The 21,146-nt window shown below is 38.2% G+C and overlaps 1 protein-coding gene across 4 annotated transcripts; it reads left to right on the forward strand.

Moving 5' to 3' along the window:
- Positions 1 to 1,341: 1,341 nt before the first annotated feature.
- slc6a5 (solute carrier family 6 member 5) lies at positions 1,342 to 20,650 on the forward strand. 4 transcript variants are annotated; one of them, XM_048969667.1, is made up of 16 exons: positions 1,342 to 1,855; positions 2,827 to 3,309; positions 4,240 to 4,384; positions 5,351 to 5,482; positions 5,686 to 5,859; positions 6,577 to 6,724; positions 7,064 to 7,196; positions 7,668 to 7,802; positions 8,376 to 8,479; positions 9,353 to 9,477; positions 9,801 to 9,913; positions 10,749 to 10,880; positions 11,936 to 12,035; positions 12,173 to 12,273; positions 13,130 to 13,297; positions 18,470 to 20,650. In XM_048969667.1, the coding sequence occupies exons 1-16, from the start codon at positions 1,853 to 1,855 to the stop codon at positions 18,626 to 18,628; spliced, it is 2,355 nt and encodes a 784-aa protein (XP_048825624.1). In that variant the 5' UTR covers positions 1,342 to 1,852; the 3' UTR covers positions 18,629 to 20,650. The 4 variants fall into 4 exon arrangements, with proteins under 4 accessions (XP_048825624.1, XP_048825626.1, XP_048825625.1 ...); XM_048969669.1 differs by having other exon boundaries at positions 8,422 to 8,479; positions 9,355 to 9,477; XM_048969668.1 differs by lacking the exon at positions 1,342 to 1,855 and adding an exon at positions 2,462 to 2,643.
- The last annotated feature ends 496 nt before the right edge of the window (positions 20,651 to 21,146 follow it).

Here is a 21,146-nt window from a genome sequence, read left to right on the forward strand (position 1 = left end):
TGCAATCACTGGAACTATTATTTTGGGTCAAGGTAGGTTGAGAGAGATTGTGCAAAGTGGAGGGTGAAATTCCTTCGCCTATATTTAAAGAAAACCTCTGAATGAAAAAAACTTCATATATATTAAAATATTCAGTGATAATGCTAATTTCGTTTCTGACACGACTGCTTTCAGATGTACCAATGCGTCACAAAACAATATAGCCGGTTGACGTAAAACTACGTATTGTAGTAACTGACGCATAAATTTTTGGATATAGTCTTCATTACGGATTGAATGTGTTTGTAATTCAATTTAATGTATAACGTTTTACAAAATGTCACTGTTTACAATGGGTTAAACAAATAGTTATTTTTAAGCTGAGTTTATTATTATATGTACCTAAACAACACCATATAAAGTTGCTCTGTTTCCCACACACTGCCTGCGTGGTGCAGTGGTGCAAGCAATGAAGGACCTATGAGAGGAGCAGAAATCAATTACAATTATTCTTCGTTGACAAAGTAATTAAGACTGGAGTGGCCAGTTAATTTATTGCGGAAAGGCTTATCAAGCTTGTTCGCAGATTTATGACCGATGCCGCTACCGCGTTCATTTTGGGTGATTATCACACATTATCAGTGAGTAGCAATGTGGTCGTGCACAGTTCACGTTGGAGAAAACTGAATTGATTTTCATACTGTTTGTCCAATATTCTATTGGAGACTTAATAATAGAATTTAATGATGCAATTGTAAAACAAGTATGAATTATACCTGAACTACAGTATACGACCTGAAAGTGGTGCATCCAATAAATAAATAAATATATTTGTATATAAATTATATATATATATATATATATATATATATATATATATATATATATATATATATATATATATATATATATATATAAATAAATCCACGCCAACATATAATACATGATGCACACATTCATACGATCTACAGTGCAAAAACGGACAAGTTAATCGATAAAACATACCTTTGTATACCTTTCCTTCATTAACTTTAAGTTAATAAAGTTAAGTTTAATAAACGGGCAGGTTCTGTTACTTCTGGTTCGAGTTAAAATGTTCTTTTTGGCCATAATTTGTTTTTTTCTATAGTTTGTAAATTGTATTTATCAAAAGAAATAGTAACACATTTATAATACCCATAATCTTTTTAGTGATTGCGCTCTACTCAGTGAAAGCATACTTTTTTATCTAAATAATTTTTATGTTAAAGAAACTAGCATGTATAGCTTCAGATAAAAAATAATAGCTTGTTTTGCCTAAAATAGTCCTAAAAACGGATAGCGCATATTTTCGTACAGTCATAATACCTGCATCAAAACAATTTCTAGGCATATCCCAATATAAACTAATAAACTATCGGATACTAACGAAATGAACTAAGAAGTTCTTGAAACTGTTTAAAGAACAGCTTTTCAATAGAACGAACCGTCCTCTAAGTATAAAAAGTGGATCAGGTTTTAAGAAAGTAAAATTCATATTATGGTGCCTGAAATAATGTTCAACCAATGGTAAACACCTACCTATATTCCGTCAAGACCAGTTAATTAATCAAGTACAAATGAATCAGTCCAAACACGGACGGTCAATGACGATGAGTGACAGCTAGTGCGTGCTTGCGTTGTCCCTTTAAAAATCTGAATCCAAGGCTAATGATTTATCAAACTCTTATTATCAAGAAAATGTCAGACGAAGGGCACCTTTCTAGGCACTGACGCAAACCCGATCTTTCCCACGGAGATATAGAAAGCTTTGCACTTACCACAGCTAAATTCAGTCTGTCTATACTCTTTACAGCTGTTTCTGCTTTTTGACCGATCTTTTGCCGCTGGAGATATGGTGAGTACGGTGTTTGTTTGCGGCCTTTAACAATTCGTTGGTATACATGTTTGTTTAAAATATTTTGCTATTTTAACACGTATACCATCAATATCCTACATTTGGAATCGCATTTGCGTGTTTTGCTGAATGCGCACCCTCTCCATGGTGCTGAAACCTTGCTGCTGTCGCTTTCAACCACATTCATTCGCCCGAAGTAAACTTTTAAGACAGATTAGGACATTTGTAATATTATTTTGTTATGTTTTGATATCGTTTCAACGGTATATTGTGTCAGAAGTCATTAAACTTTTTTTGAATGTATATGTTCACGTATGTAACCCAGCTTAAGAGTGAATATCCCGTGAGCTGATGACAGGTAGCAGACGCTTTTGAATAATAGATTTTTGTGTGATTATACTTCCGTTTTTTGCAACAATGAATGACTTAGAGTCATTTTCCGACATCCCGTAAATGATTTGTGTTTTGCCTGGATATCCTCAACCTAGCACGGCGTGTAAGAATGCCTGCCGGGGACCCCGAATCCACAGACAGCTCGGCAGCTTGTCTATTGCCTATAAAATCCAGTGAATGTGCCGGGCTGAATGACAGGAGGGAAATGGGGCGTAAAATTAAAGAATCTTTCTGTAATGGCGAAAGCGGGAAGCAAACACCGGCAGATCGTGAGCTGAAAACCAAAGAAGCGGAGACAACTAGCAAGGAAGCGCCTTTTAAAAAACGCAGAAAACCACATCTAAGCAAAGATATCTGACTTTTCACAAAACATCTTCATTAACGATTTTACCGTGGTACTGTGCTATTGCCATGTTTCGTGTATGCGTTCTTTAATTGTGTTTTTAAGTTTAAAAGTCTGATTTAAACGATTTAATGCTTAAATATTTTTGATTGATTTTGCCGTAATATTTCACATATACACATTTTTTGGGTAAGTTCTTTGTTTTCTAAGCTGATTTTTATTTTTGGTTCTGTAGGATTCAAATATGACTAAGCACCCGACCAACATTCCTGCCAGTTTTAATACTTTACCCCAGCCTGAAGGAGATGTTGGAATTACAACAAATAAATCTGAGCATGCAAAAAATCTCCCGTCCAATGCACAGCCTGCACCGCAGCCTCCTCTTGCCAACGAGAGAAAAACTTTCTGCACAACGGAAAATAAATTGGGAGAGGTGGAGGGAAACAAAGAGTACGGGACGTTTAAAAATGCGGCTCCTGTACCAGCGGTTAACGCTACCTTCCGTGCGGATTCTGCGCTCGCCCAGACGGATGGTTCTGCAGTTGTTCATGGCACTTCGATACCTTCCCATTGCACAGACGCATTATCTACTCACAGTGCTTTGAAGTGCACAGTGGAGCAAAATAATGCCACGGGCAACTGGACCTCCATGAGCCAGACTACCGTAATACTGGGGACAGATGGTAACACTTCTGTTCTACCTGGCACGGTGAACCGGGTAAGTAGTTTTAAATGATTTTTTTTTCTGTATAAGAATGAGAACCATTCAAGCACTGATCGCAAACTTTGAGAAAAATATTTAATCCTGTAATGAATTGGGGAAATATATAAAGGTGTAAGTCGTACTATAATTAAGTTCTTGGAAACATGTAAATCTGAAACATATTCACTGGTAGAATTGACCACATCGACCTTTGTCGTATTTTTCTTTTTAGTAGAATTTTTTTAAAGTAAAATTATCCCGGAGGGGATTATTCCGAAAATACGGTCTGCTTTTCAGTACGTGTAAGAAAGTTATACATCCCTGCGCTGTTGTGTCATCCCTGCGATGTTGTGTATCGTAACGAAGATCAGATAGTTGAATAAATTTAAAACATTAGAAGTAATGTCTTCAAATTAGGTATGTGATATATTACTAACGATTAAGGATGTTTAGAATGATATATGTTTTCCTGTAAGTTTTACATATTTGGTTCAGAATGCATTCATGGATTCCTGTTCCACTCAAGAATTCCCTGAAAAAAACTGCTCTCCTGGGATTGGTTACTGCCGCTAGCAGCAATGCGGTCTAATCCATTACATAAGGATGCGGTTTCTGGCTATTGTTCAATCCCTCAGGGAAATTTTAACCCAAATTAAGTGGCGCTTTTACTTTTGCCTCTATATTATTCCACTGATAAGAACGATGTGATTACATAGTAGCCTAGTAGTAATAATAAAATTAGAGAGATTATTATTATTATTTATTGTCATTAAGAACAACAGCAGTAATAATAATAATTATTATAATAATTTAGATATTAAAATATATAAGATATAAAATTGATGTTCACTTTATTTCATTAGAATCGTAGAAGTGAATTGGACATATATACAAGTAGACTATGTTTTAAGTAATTAAAATATATCAAACAATTGTCTCCTTTAGGATGACGATGATGAAGAAGGGGATGAGAACAAAGCCAGGGGAAACTGGTCAAATAAACTCGATTTCATTCTCTCTATGGTTGGCTACGCTGTCGGTTTGGGTAACGTGTGGAGATTCCCATATCTAGCCTTCCAAAATGGAGGAGGTAAGAAAAATAACTTTCTGTTGTGTGCTGAACAACAGTTCGCAAAAGTAGCTGAATGGTTACTTCGGTTATACTTGGAAAAATTAAAATATTACGTCCTCAATACTGTGAACGATATCACACACCTATTAAAGAGCCCTTTTGTTTTTTTTTTCCATCAGACGTGATGTGCACCAAATAACGGATCCGATATATGAAACAATAATTCAGAAATATGTTTCTGAGCAGATATACGGGTGAATGCATGCTGCGTGAGGTGTATATGGCTGTTTGGTTCAACTAGTTTGCGAAGTAAACTGAATATGAATCAGAAAATGTTAAATTGTATTGATATATACTTTCTAAGAATTAGTTTGTTATTGTGACTTTGCTACAAAAGCAATCATTGCTAAGTTTGCGTATATTGCTTAATATAACAGTAATATTTTGACATAATTATACTGCATTTTCCGAGCTATCAATAGAAAAATTCCCAGTGGTTTATATTATTCAAGGTAATAACTATTGTAATTATGGCATGAAAACATTTATATTTCTTTGATAACTGCACCATACTTATGAAGTCATTGCATAAAACGTGTTTAAGTGCATGAAATTGCATAAAACCTTAATATATTGTTTAGCCGAAGCCTGTATTTCATGTATATTTTTTGATCGGGGAAATGTATTATTTTTCATTTAATTTTTAAAAGAATTTTCCAGACAGGGAAAATGATGTCCCTTTTAGTTTTACAAAATATTGTTTAAATAAAATACCCTGGTCATGGAATTACGAAGCAAACGTGTATAAAATATACTGCAGTAATACTTCATCTGAACAGGCAGAGTATTTTTGACCACAGCGTCTAATACGTTTTTAAATTAACAAGAAAAAATATTATTTTAAATATTGTTGTAAATATTCTAAACTTTATGTATAATTAATTAAACTATATGTATACGTGACTTTCTCGTCTACCCTTATAGGTGCTTTTTTAATACCTTACCTGATAATGCTGTGCCTAGCTGGAATCCCCATATTTTTACTCGAAGTGTCCCTGGGTCAGTTCGCCAGCCAGGGCCCCGTGTCCGTGTGGAAAGCCATCCCGTCGCTTCAAGGTACATTACGTTTGCCCACAGTATGTGCCTATTTTATATTCTTGTTGTATTTATCTGTTAAAATGATAATATTGTTTCGGTAAGAGTGGAATAGCGAATGATTTGTTTGTAGACATAGATGTAAATGTATAAAATAGCTGGATGACTCGTTATGTTTCAGCTTGAGAATAATTTACGTATTTTGTCTCATTTATTCATTTTAGGTTGCGGGATTGCCATGTTGATTATATCAGTCTTAATAGCCATATACTATAATATAATCATGTGCTGGACATTGTACTACCTGTTCGCTTCGTTGAAGGGCTCACTGCCATGGGCTACTTGTAAGAATTCTTGGAATACCGTGGACTGTAAAGACAAAGACATGCTTCTCTTAGGTAAGGACAGTGAAAATGTGGTTCTACTTACTGTGTGTGTGTGTGTGTGTGTGTTTCAAGCGTGGTATTGCTTTCAAGTTTTCAACGCATTTTTTCTCTTTCATTCTTTGTCATATGTGAATAAGTTTTTGCCAACGACTAAAGGCTTTATTTCTCATTCATTTCTGTAGTTTTTGAATTACAGATCGATGTGCGTGTGTAAATTTGTTTGGCTGTGTATTATTCACGCACTTTGTTCAAGTGAAAATATGGTGATGATTTTATCAGCTAAAATCCACCATGGACTATATTTGTATATAATTACAGGTGATTTTAATTGCTAATAACATAACATATAATGATTATTTGCTTGTTAGTTTGTTGTTTGCTTGTTTAAATTTAAAACTGTACCTTGGTTGACCTTTCCTACTCGGCAGTAGCGATTAAAGCAAAAAAAGAAAAGAAAAAAACTGCTGTTTTGACAATTTTTACTGTAAGGGAATTGCTGCAATGTCACAATGTTCACTGAAGAGCCCTACTGTGGCCATGCAGGAAACTGCAGCTAATTTTGCATCGTACAGTAGCTGTACGGTACGGTGTACGCAGTGTACAGAGAATGCTAACACAAAATACACAAAGAACTTTTTTTGTTAAATAAAAATACGAAACGGCAAGATAAGACTGTATAGGGAAATGTATGCAAATATAATCACGGAACGCTCATTTTCATCATGACAGACTCCTGTATTCTCCGGGAGAGGAATATCACCTTAATCAGGAACACAACCTTCTGTTTGTCGCCTAATGTCATTGGAAATTTGAGCAAGCTCACGAACATAACATCAGAAAACAAAACCTATGTGAGTCCCAGTGAAGAATATTTCAAGTAAGTAGTTAACTTGTTAAAATCTTTTCACCAAGTAGAATGTTTTTGAGGCGTTATTAGAACTTTGAACAGTTTTAAATAAAATGAATGTAGACGAATTATATATATTTCATGCCAACTATATAGTTCAGGCTGAAATACTCATATATGGATAGGTACAACATGTGTAAACGAGGCATTCATTTCTAAGTTAAAGTTTATAGCTGTATTTCGGAGACTTTTATAGTAACTCTTATAGTAAATCTTGCTTTTCCTCTTCTAATACCTAGCTAGACATTTCAAATAACCTGATACTCAGTCCTACCGAGGTAAAGAGTAGACGTGTCTTTCTCGCAACAGGTACAACGTACTCCACATTTCTAAAGGGATTGAGTATACGGGGGATATTCGTTGGCCTTTAGCCCTTTGCTTGTTCCTGGCTTGGGTCATAGTCTACGCATCTCTGGCAAAAGGAATCAAATCCTCTGGAAAGGTAAGAAGCCATTGAAGTTTAGTTATTAAAGACCGAGGACATTCAAACAGAGTGCGCGAGGATGGCATTCCCGCTTATACGTTACATAATACATCATAAGAGGGAGCTCAGTGTTCTGGTTTCAATGCTTACTTTTGAAATTCTGTTGCAAGGTTTCCCTCTAGTGGAGCTGATTTTAAATCGCACATAATGTCGGATGCCTAGCGGTGTACTGAGGCGTAGCTAGAATCTTAAAACATCAGGGCTTAGCTCCAACACCTAATCTGTCCAACAATCAGTCTGCCCCGCTCTGACCACGCTAAAGTTACGATGATCGTATCATCATCATTTTGGGAAATGCAGCCTTGGACTAGAACCTTTATGTTGTGTGGAATTCTCAGACTTAGAGCTTGGTTATTAAAACATTACAGATGCACACTGACCCAATATGAGAGTAGCGTCAAACATCTTTTTTTTCCCCAATTTCCTTAGGTTGTTTATTTCACAGCAACGTTCCCCTACGTCGTGCTGGTGATTCTGCTGGTGCGGGGAGTCACCCTGCCAGGGGCTGGATCCGGCATCCTCTATTTCATAACACCCAAATGGGAGAAGCTCAATGACGCTAAGGTGCCACAAGCAGAACAATTCACAATGCATGTACAGTAGAGTAAAGGTTTTATACTACACAGTTATAAGAAAATGCATGAGTTAAGGTATAAACTTAAATACTAACATCCTTAGAGAAACATTCTGGTTCAGTTCACTGTGTTGGGGAAGTTACTTCTAAAAATAATCCAGTACAAACGGGGGTGGAAAGTTCAGGTCCAGAAATTACAAATCCAGACCAAGATTTTGTATTCTGTGACTGTGACTCTTTATGCTCAACTAGTTGGTTGAAACAAAACCTTGGGCTGAATTTGTACTTTCTGGACCTGACATTTCCACCTCTGTCTTTATTAGATTACTTATGTGAGTAACTTCCCAACACTGACTGCTGACTACACTAATATGTTTATTTCTGCTCTTCTACATACCCATAATTTGAGACCCTTTTGGCATATGATGGCGCATATGTGAAATCTGGGTTCACTACCCTCTTCCTAAAATGCTTGATACAGTTTCTCGTCTCATCAGTCCAAGTGCCATCATTGCTTGACTCTCTCCCCAAGTAACCTCATCATCTGTGTGTTTTATTACTAGGTCTGGAAGGATGCTGCTACTCAAATTTTCTTCTCCCTGTCTGCAGCCTGGGGTGGACTCATCACTCTGTCTTCCTACAACAAATTCCACAACAACTGTTACAGGTCAGTACTCATGTGTCACAAAGTCAAATTCTATGTTTATTAACTACTGCAAGTGAGTATCTGATTCCCACTTAATGGGTCTCAAAAAGAATTGTAGTCCTTTAAGTCTGACTTTGTTTATATAAGGTATTTTAGAATATTACCCTTCAAGTTGTGGGGCTGATCTCCTCATGGAGGTGACAGAGAAAGAAGGCATATTTATTTTCTTAAACTGGGGCTCTGGGCACATGACAACGTCTGATTCACATTTTTAAGCAATAGTGCTTACACTAATGGCCCATTAAATGACACAGAAAATCTTTAAACATCGCCATAATTTCAATTAATTATACAGATGGCATCTACTAAGAGCACATTTCCAAAGCTCACTCAGTTCTTGGGATACGTTTTGGAGGGAATTTAGTGAGTTTTGGAAATTTTACAGAAGTTCTTCTTTGTATTACATAAGGTCTGACTGAATTTTGGTTCTCAGCACTCTGCGATGAGGAAGCCTGACTTTCGGTCATTGGTCTCAAAAACAACAAAAAAATGACCTGAGTTTTGAAAATGTGCTCTTCATATGCTTCAGTTCATTGGTTTAAAAGCTACTATGCCCAAGTGTTACTTTGCCGTTTTATGTACAATGGATCAACAAAATTTTAAATGGCTTTCTTGTTGAAAAGCAACATATTGTTTCATCCTAACAAGCTGTCTGCAGAATATGTGTGATGAAATGTTATGATACATGGTGTATAAATAAACTATTCATAATGCAGGACAACTGCAAAAGCACGAAGGCATATCAAACCAAAAATCAGCGGCTGACAGGAAGCCTCCACTCTGTGGCTGACTTCAGCTCTTCCCACTTTTTCTTATTTTTTATCTTCTCTCTAGAGACACGATTATTGTGACATGCACAAACAGTGCCACCAGCATATTTGCAGGATTTGTCATCTTCTCTGTGATTGGATTCATGGCACATGAGTTGAAGGTGCCTATCGAGAAGGTCGCTGATGAAGGTAAACGAAAAAGAACGACTTTGATCTTTATTAAGATTATAGGCAACAACATGGGATCTCATAAAAGAGCAGCCTGATTATGTGGTATAAATGAGAATCTGATTTAAGATCCTTGTAAGCCTCCTACCGGATTTTTATAATATATAATATTCATTTTTAATGAGAAGAGCTGCGAGGGGGCAGGATAATTCCAGGCAGGAAAAGTACATGAGCTTGCACATTTTCAGTTGGCATATGAAGGATTTATTGACAAGGTGTTGTGATGAAAACATTGCTGTGTGAGTCAAGTGATCAGTCTGCATTGCTGTACCTGTGACCCGCAGGCCCTGGCATTGCTTTTGTGGTATACCCAGAGGCTCTCACCAGGCTGCCGGTGTCTCCCTTCTGGGCCATCATTTTCTTCCTCATGCTGCTCACACTGGGGCTGGATACTATGGTAACCGAATTCAAACTAGCCTTTTGTTACACAGTGTGGCTACTCTGTGGTTTCTTTTATAGCACTAAGAGGGGGTACCCCCTCTTTATTAGAATGATAATGTACTAACCTGGGAACAACAGTACATACTATCATTAAAAACTCATCCTTTTATATGTGCTATTTCAAAATAATATTTATTTCCAAAGTAGACTGAGTTCTTGACATCAGTTCAGGTTGATTTTGCTTTTACACTTGTCGTAGATTCAAAAGGCATTGCTGATATTAAATCTGTTCGGTGTGGGACTCACTAAGGAAGATGAAAGCCATTAAATAATCAGACTGGATGTCTTATGGAGAATAGTGGGGTTGAAATAGGGTCCTTCTAAGCCATAATTAGAGGGATTCGCAGCACACATGGCTCAGCTGCCTGTCAGCTATCAGCTGTAGTGATATTTGCGTGCTGTGCCCTCCAATGTACGCTGCAAAGCAGCTGCTTCTTATAGCACCAGTCAGGCCAGTGCAGTGTGAGTGTGGGCTTAGCAGATCTATATACACCTATGTGCAGTATTCTCACTCACGCCTTTATGAAATCTTTTAATTAACAATCGGCTTAACTATCTGACAACCATGGGGTCTCTCATGGGAAAATATAATCTGTTATGTCCAGAGAAGACCGTGTTCGTTCTTTTAATTTCGTCTAACCACCATACATAGCTAAGGTATAAATATGGCCTTTTCTTTACCATTTCACCATGCTTAGTGAACATGTGCTTCACTTTTGATCGTTTCCTTGTGTTTTTGCTGTCCATTAATGCTTGAGTGTCCTTATGTTGGCCGCTCTTTTATTCTCAAGTTCGCTACCATCGAGACCATTGTCACATCGGTCTCCGATGAATTTCCCAAGTATCTGCGCAAACACAAGACATTCTTTACCCTGGCATGCTGTCTCTCCTTCTTCTTGCTGGGCTTCCCTATGATTACGGAGGTAAGGCTGCCATTGTACTAGGAAGCAGACTATGCAAAGATATAATTCAGTGACTTGCAGTCCAAATACTTAATTAAACATTAAAGGAACTAAGAAGAAAGGTCAACGAAACACTTGAACACTGCATCTTCTAATGCACCAGGCCTAAAATTCCCACTTATTAAGCCCTCTGATCCAACTGCTACTACTCAGCTGACTATTTAAAAGAACTCCCTTACGATGAAAAAGTATTATAGCTTAAATCACACACTATACAAATCAAGTATAAAGTAGATACGAAACACATTTATATTTTTTTATATATCATATATATCACAAAACATGCTCAATCTCCCATTCATTTTTGTATTAGATGAGGCATTAATATGTCCAAATGTCCCGTTGATCTATAAACTGTAGCTGCTAATTGAATTTAGTATGAATCTGACATATTGTAAGAGGTAAATGTAGTGATTCGTTCATGGCAGTTAGTCTTCTATAGTGGTAAATGATATATGAAAAGAAAATCATATCGGAAAATAATAATGCATTGCTTTTCTAGGTTGTGTATTTTCGTAATACAGCATTAGTTGTATTAAATAATTCAGTTATAAAGGTTTTTTTAAGCATAATGTTCATTAACAATTAACAGCAGTGGGAAATTTTACTCAAAATTAAAGTCATCCAGTAAAATACTACTGAATTAAAAGTAAAAAATACCTGGTTTTAAAAGTACTTAAATAAAAAGTACTATACATTCAAATTTAGTCATCTTAGAAAAATATATCTATTTAAATTCCTTAAGACAGATTTGAATATAGCATATAGCATAGCAAGATATAGTGCAGCACAATGAGGAAAACTGACTCATATGTTCTTTTTATTCTCTTTATTTTCTTTAACACTAAAAGTGCAACCATACAAACACACTTCTAGTTTTCATCAATAAATAACTGTTGAGTAACCAGCAGACTTGTTTGAGTATACAAGTATACTGAAGTAATCAGGAGGTAGGCTGCAGCAGAAATCTTTGCTAGAATATGCTGTGAGCTGACGTGCCTGAATTTCCCGAACAGAGTGGGATGTATATGCTACAGCTGGTGGACACCTTTGCAGCCTCCTACTCCCTAGTCATCATTGCTATTTTTGAATTGATTGGAGTCTCATACATCTATGGTAAGTAAAATATTAATAATTTATGTCTAAAAATGCAGGCATTTCACACTATCACCACTAGATGCCTCTGTCACCCTATCAACCATTCTGACGGAATTTCCTCTTAGTAAGATGTCTCTTCATGAATATTGTTTCAGGATTGCAGAGGTTCTGTGAAGATATTGAAATGATGATTGGATTCCAGCCAAACAAGTTCTGGCGAATCTGTTGGGCCTTTGTGACACCAACTATTCTTACAGTATGTACCATGGCTGGGTAAACACTTGGTAGATATCAATTTTCAGCTCTTTCAGCGGCAGTCACGATTGATGCAGGGTTCTAGTTTTGACAAATAGTTTTCAGCTTTATTCCTGTAATTGCTGTTCTACTCAATTGTGCCTGAATTGCTCAGACCAAAATAAAAGAAGATCCAAACTTCGTGGTTTATGAAATGGCCATCAGTTATAATAAAGAGTGGCACAATAATCTCCCAAACAGAACTGTATTATTTCTAATGAACAGTAGAGTGGTCCTCTCATTCTGACGCACCCAGGACCATTTGAGAAGGGGGCTCTATGTACACCTTGAATTTGAGACTTTGTAACAACGCAGTATGTCATAATGCTTCATCATGTGCTAACTTGACAGAATGTAACAAATTGAATGATGATAATAATAACAATGATGATGATGGTGATGATAACAGGGTAAGGTTGCAATATAAAATTCTAATGTAGTCTATACATTTGTGACATTTTTTTGAGTTATTACGTAATACGGTGTTTTTACATAGTGCGCTTACACATAATGTTTTTAATTTGTTACATTTTGTCGAGTTATTACATAATGCATTATAACAGACCTACCCTGTGCTACATCATACATCACAATGGAAATATAAGTACCAAACTGTACCAGTTTATGCCGCTCCCTACCTCTTTGTGAAAGTCACTTTCATCTTTGGTCTGATTGGGAGGCTTCTGGCTCGACATTTAACCTCAGATAATAGAAGTCTGAAGCCATAGTAATCAGTCTTATCACAAAGACACTTATCAAGAAACCACCTTGGGGTATGGAGCATGTCCATCCACGCTGTCCTTCCTTCCCCTGTGCAGTTCATTCTGGCTTTGAGTTTGTACCAGTGGAAGGTGATGACCTATGAGGACTACACCTACCCAACATGGTCTATGGTTATGGGCTGGCTGATGGTGATTTGTTCTGTCATCTGGATCCCCATCATGTTTGTCATCAAAATGCATTTGGCACCAGGATCTTTCATTGAGGTAAGAGCAACTGGGAAAGGCACAGTTGCATGAACTATCTTGATCCAATTAATGTAATCATTACTGTAGTGGCAGCAGAGGGGAAATGAGGCATATATTGAGAGAAGAGTATTGATAATCCACAGTTAAAGAACTTAAGTGCAGTTTCAGTTCCCCTCTTTTTTGTTCTGCAACTGTTTCTTAGGAGAGTTGGTGCATAATGTCAAGAGGGTGAGTTTAAAATGACTGCAATCAATTATGAAGGTGCATACAGAAGGGGACCTGAAAGTTGTAGGGTTATGGAATTCCCGGTTTTTGATAATACGCATGTTTGTGCGTGTTCTCCAAATGTTTATTTTTGATTATTGCATCACATGAAAGGATGCAAGTTAGTGACAAAATATATTTTCCATGGTATGCTTGGCTAAGTGTTGCCAGGCAACAAAAGTGTCTAGGGAGTATGTAAATGCTGCTGCAGTGTGTGAGGTGTAAACATTGCTGCAGCGTATGAGGCGGAATCATTGCTGCAGTGTGTGAGGTGGACATGCTGCTGCAGTGTGTGAGGTGGGCATGATACTGCAGTGCGTGAGGTGGACATGCTGCTGCAGTGTGTGAGGTGGGCATGATACTGCAGTGCGTGAGGTGGACATGCTGCTGCAGTGTGTGAGGTGGGCATGATACTGCAGTGTGTGAGGTGGACATGCTGCTGCAGTGTGTGAGGTGGGCATGATACTGCAGTGCGTGAGGTGGACATGCTGCTGCAGTGTGTGAGGTGGGCATGATACTGCAGTGCGTGAGGTGGACATGCTGCTGCAGTGTGTGAGGTGGGCATGATACTGCAGTGTGTGAGGTGGACATGCTGCTGCAGTGTGTGAGGTGGACATGCTGCTGCAGTGTGTGAGGTGGGAATGATACTGTAGTGTGTGAGGTGTACATGCTGCTGCAGTGTGTGAGGTGGGCATGATACTGCAGTGTGTGAGGTGGACATGCTGCTGCAGTGTGTGAGGTGGACATGCTCATGCAGTGTGTGAGGTGGGCATGATACTGCAGTGTGTGAGGTGGACATGCTGCTGCAGTGTGTGAGGTGGGCATGATACTGCAGTGTGTGAGGTGGACATGCTGCTGCAGTGTGTGAGGTGGACATGCTCCTGCAGTGTGTGAGGTGGGCATGATACTGCAGTGTGCGAGGTGGACATGCTGCTGCAGTGTGTGAGGTGGACATGCTGCTGCAGTGTGTGAGGTGGGCATGGTACTGCAGTGTGCGAGGTGGACATGCTGCTGTAATCATAATGCATAATAAACATGGCTATAATGTATGCCTTTTTATAAATATTTATAGCCATGTTTATAATGCTTAATGAATGCATTCTAATATTTTATGAATGTGTTCATAGATTGTTATAGACATGGCATTCATAGAAAGTATTACCAGTTCCCCATATTAATGGTCTTCAATTGACATATGTTTTATTCTCATGCCCTGCATGCACTGCAAATTGGCCTCGTAATCAAAGATATGGGACGTACTCTTAATTTGTCTTATCTGTTTCATCTGTATCATGACAGAAATGTGTTAAATAGCAAAAGGCATGCTTATGAACAGCAATCGCAAAACCCAAAAATGCCGCAATGTTTTTTTTCTGATATTGTTCAGTCCTAAATAGATGACCATTCATGTGACATTACTAAGGACACGGTGAAAGCTGTAGAGGGTGTAGGTCAGACTGAAGCTTCACGGAGGACCAGCCCTGGTGCCAGAACCATTTTACCAAACAGGCTCTGCATCATGGTTGGGGTCACAGTTTAACTCACCAAATGTAGTACTAGTAATTCTTCTATGACAATGTTCAAACAACACCTGACAGACACTCATCAGTGAAGCAAATGACCAGATGACTTATCAGGACCATGGGCAGCACAGTCAACATGAAGTCTTTTTTATGTTGTATATCGTAATTTTCATTTGCATAAAGAGCACACATGTATACATGTCAGCGGTTGCTAAAAAAACAAAATGTATGAAGCATAAGTAAACTAAGGAACCAAACTTGACACTGATCTGTCAAAGGAGCTAAATGTCCATTTTACCACATTTATTCAGATTCGACATTAAACTACTTTTAATATCAACATGGAATAAAATCATATCAGTTCTGCTTTTTATTTATTTTTTTTCGAAATGTATTTATTTGTTTTTGGAAACGTCTTCGCATTCGACACACCAAGCCTCCGCTTGAGGCCAAGCCTGCAGAGTACAAAATGTGATTTTAACTGAGAAGTAAGAGCGACAGGAAGGGGGGGGGGGCGGGCGTCTAGCAATATTGGGGAGGGGGATTGTTCCTCCTGTGCCCCCATTTCCAAAGGCCCTGACTGCACTACAAGTGCATTATATCCGTAAATCCCTTTGGAATTTAATCACAGGGCCTAGTCCTCGGCCTGAATCACGGTTCGTGTCTAATACATGATGTCATATTTGTGAACGAATCACTCTTTTGAATTTGTTCTCTTCAGTGAGTCAGGTGAACTGGTTTAGAGAGTTACCTCTTCGGTCAAGATGGAATAATATACATCGGCAATTTACTAGCTGCAAATATTAGGAGCCAAACTCGCAGAAATCATCTTCTCCATAAGAGTGGTTAGGTTCTCTGTCCTCATCCAACACGTCACGTGGGTCCCCATCCTGAAAATGCCTATGATGAAACACTTAGACACATACAGCATAAATATATGTGATGACCTTCCTTTATGTGACAGGACTTGACCACTGCGGCATGTTGCCAGTGGTTCTGAGGATGAGCTCCCCCCTTAAATTGGGCCAATAGGCATTTTGCTGGAGAGGCAGCTGGAGTGAAATCTGTCACAGCTGGCCCTCCCCAGTTTTTTTAAGCTCAGCCTTCTTCCAATTTGCTTAAAAAGAAAAGAAAATTAATTGACTTGTAGCTAATACTATTTATATTTAGGTTAGTAGTAATACATACCAGTTTGAAAATTATTTTGTCTTTCACTAGAACCTGTCCCCAGGTCCTTGGTGTGCCAGAATTTGCTCTGAATATGACGGACAAAGTGATTCATATAGACAGTGGAAATGCAAAGGCTGCAATGGACACTTTGTCAGCCATTTTCTCACACCCTCCTCTCTCTGTTTTGGCTGCTTTGGCTGTGTTGCCTTAGGCACGTATAACTTTCTAGAACTTCTCGTATCCCTCCAGCAAAAGCACTTGCTCTGCTGAGGGTGAAGAATTCTGCCCTGATTTTCCCCATTTTGGACGGCCAATCACAGACTTGCCAATCGTCGTTTCAGAGTAAATATATGTAGTTATGCGGGTGACCGGGGCGGTATGGTGGTGCAGTGGTTAGCACTGTTGCCTCACACCTCTGGGACCCAGGTTCGAGTCTCCGCCTGGGAAACACATGTGTGTGGAGTTTGCATGTTCTCCCCATGTCGTCGTGGGGTTTCCTCCAGGTACTCCGGTTTCCCCCCACAGTCCAAAAACCTGCTGAGGCTAATTGGAATTGCTAAATTGCCCATAGGTGTGCCTGTGTGAGTGAATGATGTGTGAGTGTGCCCTGTGATGGGCTAGTCCCCCATCCTGGGTTGTTCCCTGCCTCGTGCCCATTGCTTCCGGTATAGACTCCGGACCCCCCGAGATCCAGTAGGATAAGCAGTTTGGAAAATGGATGGATGGATGGATGGATGGATGTGGGTGACCACTGGAGCGTGTAATTATCTTGCATGATTTAATAAAGCTTCTCTAATCCAATTCTCTCTTGGTTTTGAGGAACCGAACTAGCCAGATAACTGAATCCAGAGCTAGAAGATCTAGATGAGTTGACTGTTCTTGGATGCGTTAATCGACATACAAAGACCCCTCAGGTCTAGCACTACCCTCAAGCTGCTGCATACATATATTCCTGCTTGCTCAAACCTCCTCCACCTCTCCTCTTATGCTCTCCGCCACTCTCTGTCCCATCTCTCATTCAGACTCCTTCCACATTAAATTTCAGACAAAATAGACCCACTTTACAACCAGCAACAAAATAGCAAAATTAAACTCTAACATTATTCATAATTAAAGGTTATACTCGTTGATTTGCCACTGCGATTTGCATGGCCGGCATTACGTGTGCGGTTACAGAATATTAATCAACTTCAGATTCAAGAATTCCAAATTGCTGTGATATAACTGTAACTTAAAGCAATTAAGGTATTGCTTTAACACAGTTCAGTTAAATGTAGAAGGCTGATATGTGTTAATTAATCAATACTACTGAATAAAATGATTTAGAAATGCACATTGTGTTGAGATTTATTAATTCTTCTTTAGACTGTGCAGAGATTTTACTAGACGTTAGAATAATCTATTTGTATGGTAATATGGGGAACTGATAATTCAGGCTTGATAATTTTTCTTCCTTTAACTTTTCTTTACTTAGATAAAACCAACCTTGTTGAACTGTTGAAGAATTAATGAAGGAGCTTGTAGCTGATTGATTTATTTTACAGTTTCAAGCATGTAATTTGCAGTATCAAATAACAAAGGTGCTTTGATTGTTATGGGCATGTTGTGGAAGCCCTACCATTATAATTTTGATTATGTCTTTTGTGTGTTAAGATGGACTTGGTAATATGGAGAAAGTAATCTGTTGAAAGGTGCCTGCATCCAATCACAGTGTGAATCTTCCTGCTTTATCTGTACCACAGAAGAAGGGTGATCACTTGAGAGGAAATAGCACATAATGGGTTCTGTCTGTACTTTTTTGAGGGATGAAGATCATCCCTGAACCTGCAAAAGGGGGAAAGTATCACACGTGACTCATGTGAAAATTGAATTTGAATGGCTAAAAATAGGGATTAATTAAATTATTTGAATTATAATAACATATATGAATTTACATGTTGAATAAGTATTATTTGTAGTGAATGTGCTCTACTCAAAATGCAGTAGTAGATTTTTTTGATGGGAAAACATTTATTTGATTAGGGTTAGGTGCTGGGCAGCACAGTGGCTGATTCTGTGGCCTCACCCCTGCAGCTCTGAGTGTTTGGAGACAGCATGCTCGGCCTGTGTTATTCTGTTGTGTGTATTTATATGCTTTTTGTGTCTCACTGGGACAATCTCCAGACTCACTCTGGCCATGAATTGGAGATGTGATTATGGGCACAAGCTACTTTTTGTTTGTCTGACTCTACAGCGCCTGAAGCTGGTGTGCTCCCCTCAACCAGACTGGGGCCCATTCCTGATGAAGCACCGTGGAGAGCGCTATAAGAACATGATCGATCCCCTGGGAACCAACTCACTGGGACTCAAGCTTCCACCCAAGGATTTCGAGCTGGGCTCCCAGTACATGTAGTTGCCTCTGTGACTTGTGGGTTGCTTGAGTCTCTCTTTCTTCTCTCAAACCCATTTAATTCTCTCTAATAGGGTTCATGATTAATTATGTCATATGGCTGAAAACACTTCCTTCCATTTGAGCATTTTCCTGTAGCAATGTTGTTCAACATATCTTCCCATGAGAGACTTAGCTAACAATATAACACTCTTTGCTTAAGAAGTGAAAATGTGTTAATGTTCAAAGCACATATTTCTTCCCCAATCTATCTATCTATCTATCTATCTATCTATCTATCTATCTATCTATCTATCTATCTATCTATCTATCTATCTATCTATCTATCTATCTATCTATCTATCTATCTATCTATCCCTGCCTGTCCGTCTGTCTGTCTGTCTGTCTGTCTATTTGTCTGACATTTATTTAATTCTTTTCTTTTCCTGAGCTAATTTTACAGGCACTGGCAGCAAAAAACCTGATTAAATGACAAATGACAGAATATTTAAAAATATACCTTTAAAATGTATGGTACCTCTTTAGTTCAAAATGTGGATTAGATTAAATTAAATAAACCTGAGGAATTCCTTGGGAGTCTAGTACAAAAAAAATAATAATACACAGCTCCCAGGTTGAATGATATCTCAGTTATATTGCAATTTGTGTCTGCCTTGTGTAAAAATAATGCTGTTTTACATGATGCTGTTTTTATTGTTTTTACCTGTAACCTGTTTGTCATGGATACTCCAGTAGAGTCTAGACACACCATTGTCTCCTCTAGGGGTAAATACTGTGCCCTTGGCCTTTTCACTTGGTGAGTAATACTCTCTGTCTATTTGATAGTTTAGGATGCACCTTTAATCTTTTTTTCTTTTTCTTTTTTAAAGACAAAAGCAGCATTCAGATGTACGTTGCAACTTTAAATATAACCAATGGCCATATATATGTGCATAATATAGAGTCTGTTGTTCAATGGTCTATGTTGTGGTCTCTTTCTGGCATTTGTGAATCGTTTTCCCACTCATGTATGTAATGTTAGTAGGGTTAAAAAAAAATTCAGCGAGAATGAGTATGATTCTGAATTGCAAGTGGACTGTATAACTGTGTGTTGTAAAAATTTACACTTTTTAAAAAGTGTTCATGTAGCGTGTGTAGGTGTACTCCCATCCTTACGAATATCTGAGCAACTGTTAGAGATAGTGAGATAGTATAGAATAGCTTAGAAACTTTTTACTGGAACTCGCCTGGTCTGAGATACTGTTGTGGACTTTGGGGGACAGCTTTGCCATGAAATATTTGTCTGTCTTTCATGTAATAGGGTCTCAGGTAAACAGATTCATCAGCTACATCTGTAGGTGTTGAGTGTATACCATCAGCATTCAGGACAAGATGAGTGATTACACATTTTTCAAGTGTCACATTGTGTACTAATATTGAAAAAGAAAACATAAAAATTTCAAGACACAGTGTTGACATGGAAAACAGACATGTTGTGTTCTATGTGAATCAGCTTAATGTTTTTAAAATAATCTATTTAGCTTGTATATAATATCAGCATTGGCCAGCAAAATCCTGTTTTTTCAGACAGGATTGCCTGAATAGAGTCGACTTCAAGCTAAGCAGAACTGGGGAAAGTCACCCCTCAGGTCTTTGTCTTTGCGTATACGCAGAAATGAGCAATGATTCTTACCAATATTGTTCATTTTGTAGTTAAACTAGCCTATTTTTTCAATGTACATGATACTCTGTCTTCCCTAAGGAGGTTGCTGTCATTTTTTTTTCTATGGACAATGTAATTTGCTCTGATTCCAGAAATATCATGGACTCGGTGCTTTGAAGAGTGTGATTGGAAGGAGAAGTATCACAGCAGATATGACTAGTGATGAGGACGTTCTGATTGCCATATGCTGTTGTGTTAATGAAGCGCTCTATAAAATATGATTTTTTTTCCCTCTTATCGTGTAACACGGTAAAAAAAGAGAGGATAATAGAAAAAGTGGAATCCCAGTTGTTGATGCACTTATAATGATGTGTCACTTTTATTTATGGACATGTGTTTTAACTGATTCTCTTGTGTGTCTATAAATGTTTCTTTCTGGTATTATTGTCTTTACTATCTTCCCCCAGCCACCCAGCACTGGAAGATAACTGAATGTGTAATGGAAGAATATCATTGCGGTTGTTCAAATAATCTGTCCAATAAGCAGACAATGGAGAACTGCCCTTTATGCACAGGCAATTCTTCACAGAAGACAGCGTTCCACGCCATGCATTTGGCTAAAAATCTCCCAAACCCTCTAACTGCTTGAGAAAAGTCAGTCAGTTATCTAGAGAATTGGCAAAATGTTTATGGGTAGAAACAGCAACCCTTGTGTTACCGTGAATCCGATTTTTCCTTCTTTCCTGAAATTTACAGCTTACATGGAGCCACTTTCAGCACTCTTAGGCCCTCAAGTTGTCAGGCTTGAATATAAGTTGCCATGCTTCTTTGTCATGCAGTTTATGTCACAGATGGAAAATGTATGCTTGCATTTTCAGC

The sequence above is a fragment of the Brienomyrus brachyistius genome, chromosome 11 (genome assembly GCF_023856365.1).
Source record: "Brienomyrus brachyistius isolate T26 chromosome 11, BBRACH_0.4, whole genome shotgun sequence".
In the NCBI taxonomy this organism is placed as follows: domain Eukaryota; kingdom Metazoa; phylum Chordata; class Actinopteri; order Osteoglossiformes; family Mormyridae; genus Brienomyrus; species Brienomyrus brachyistius.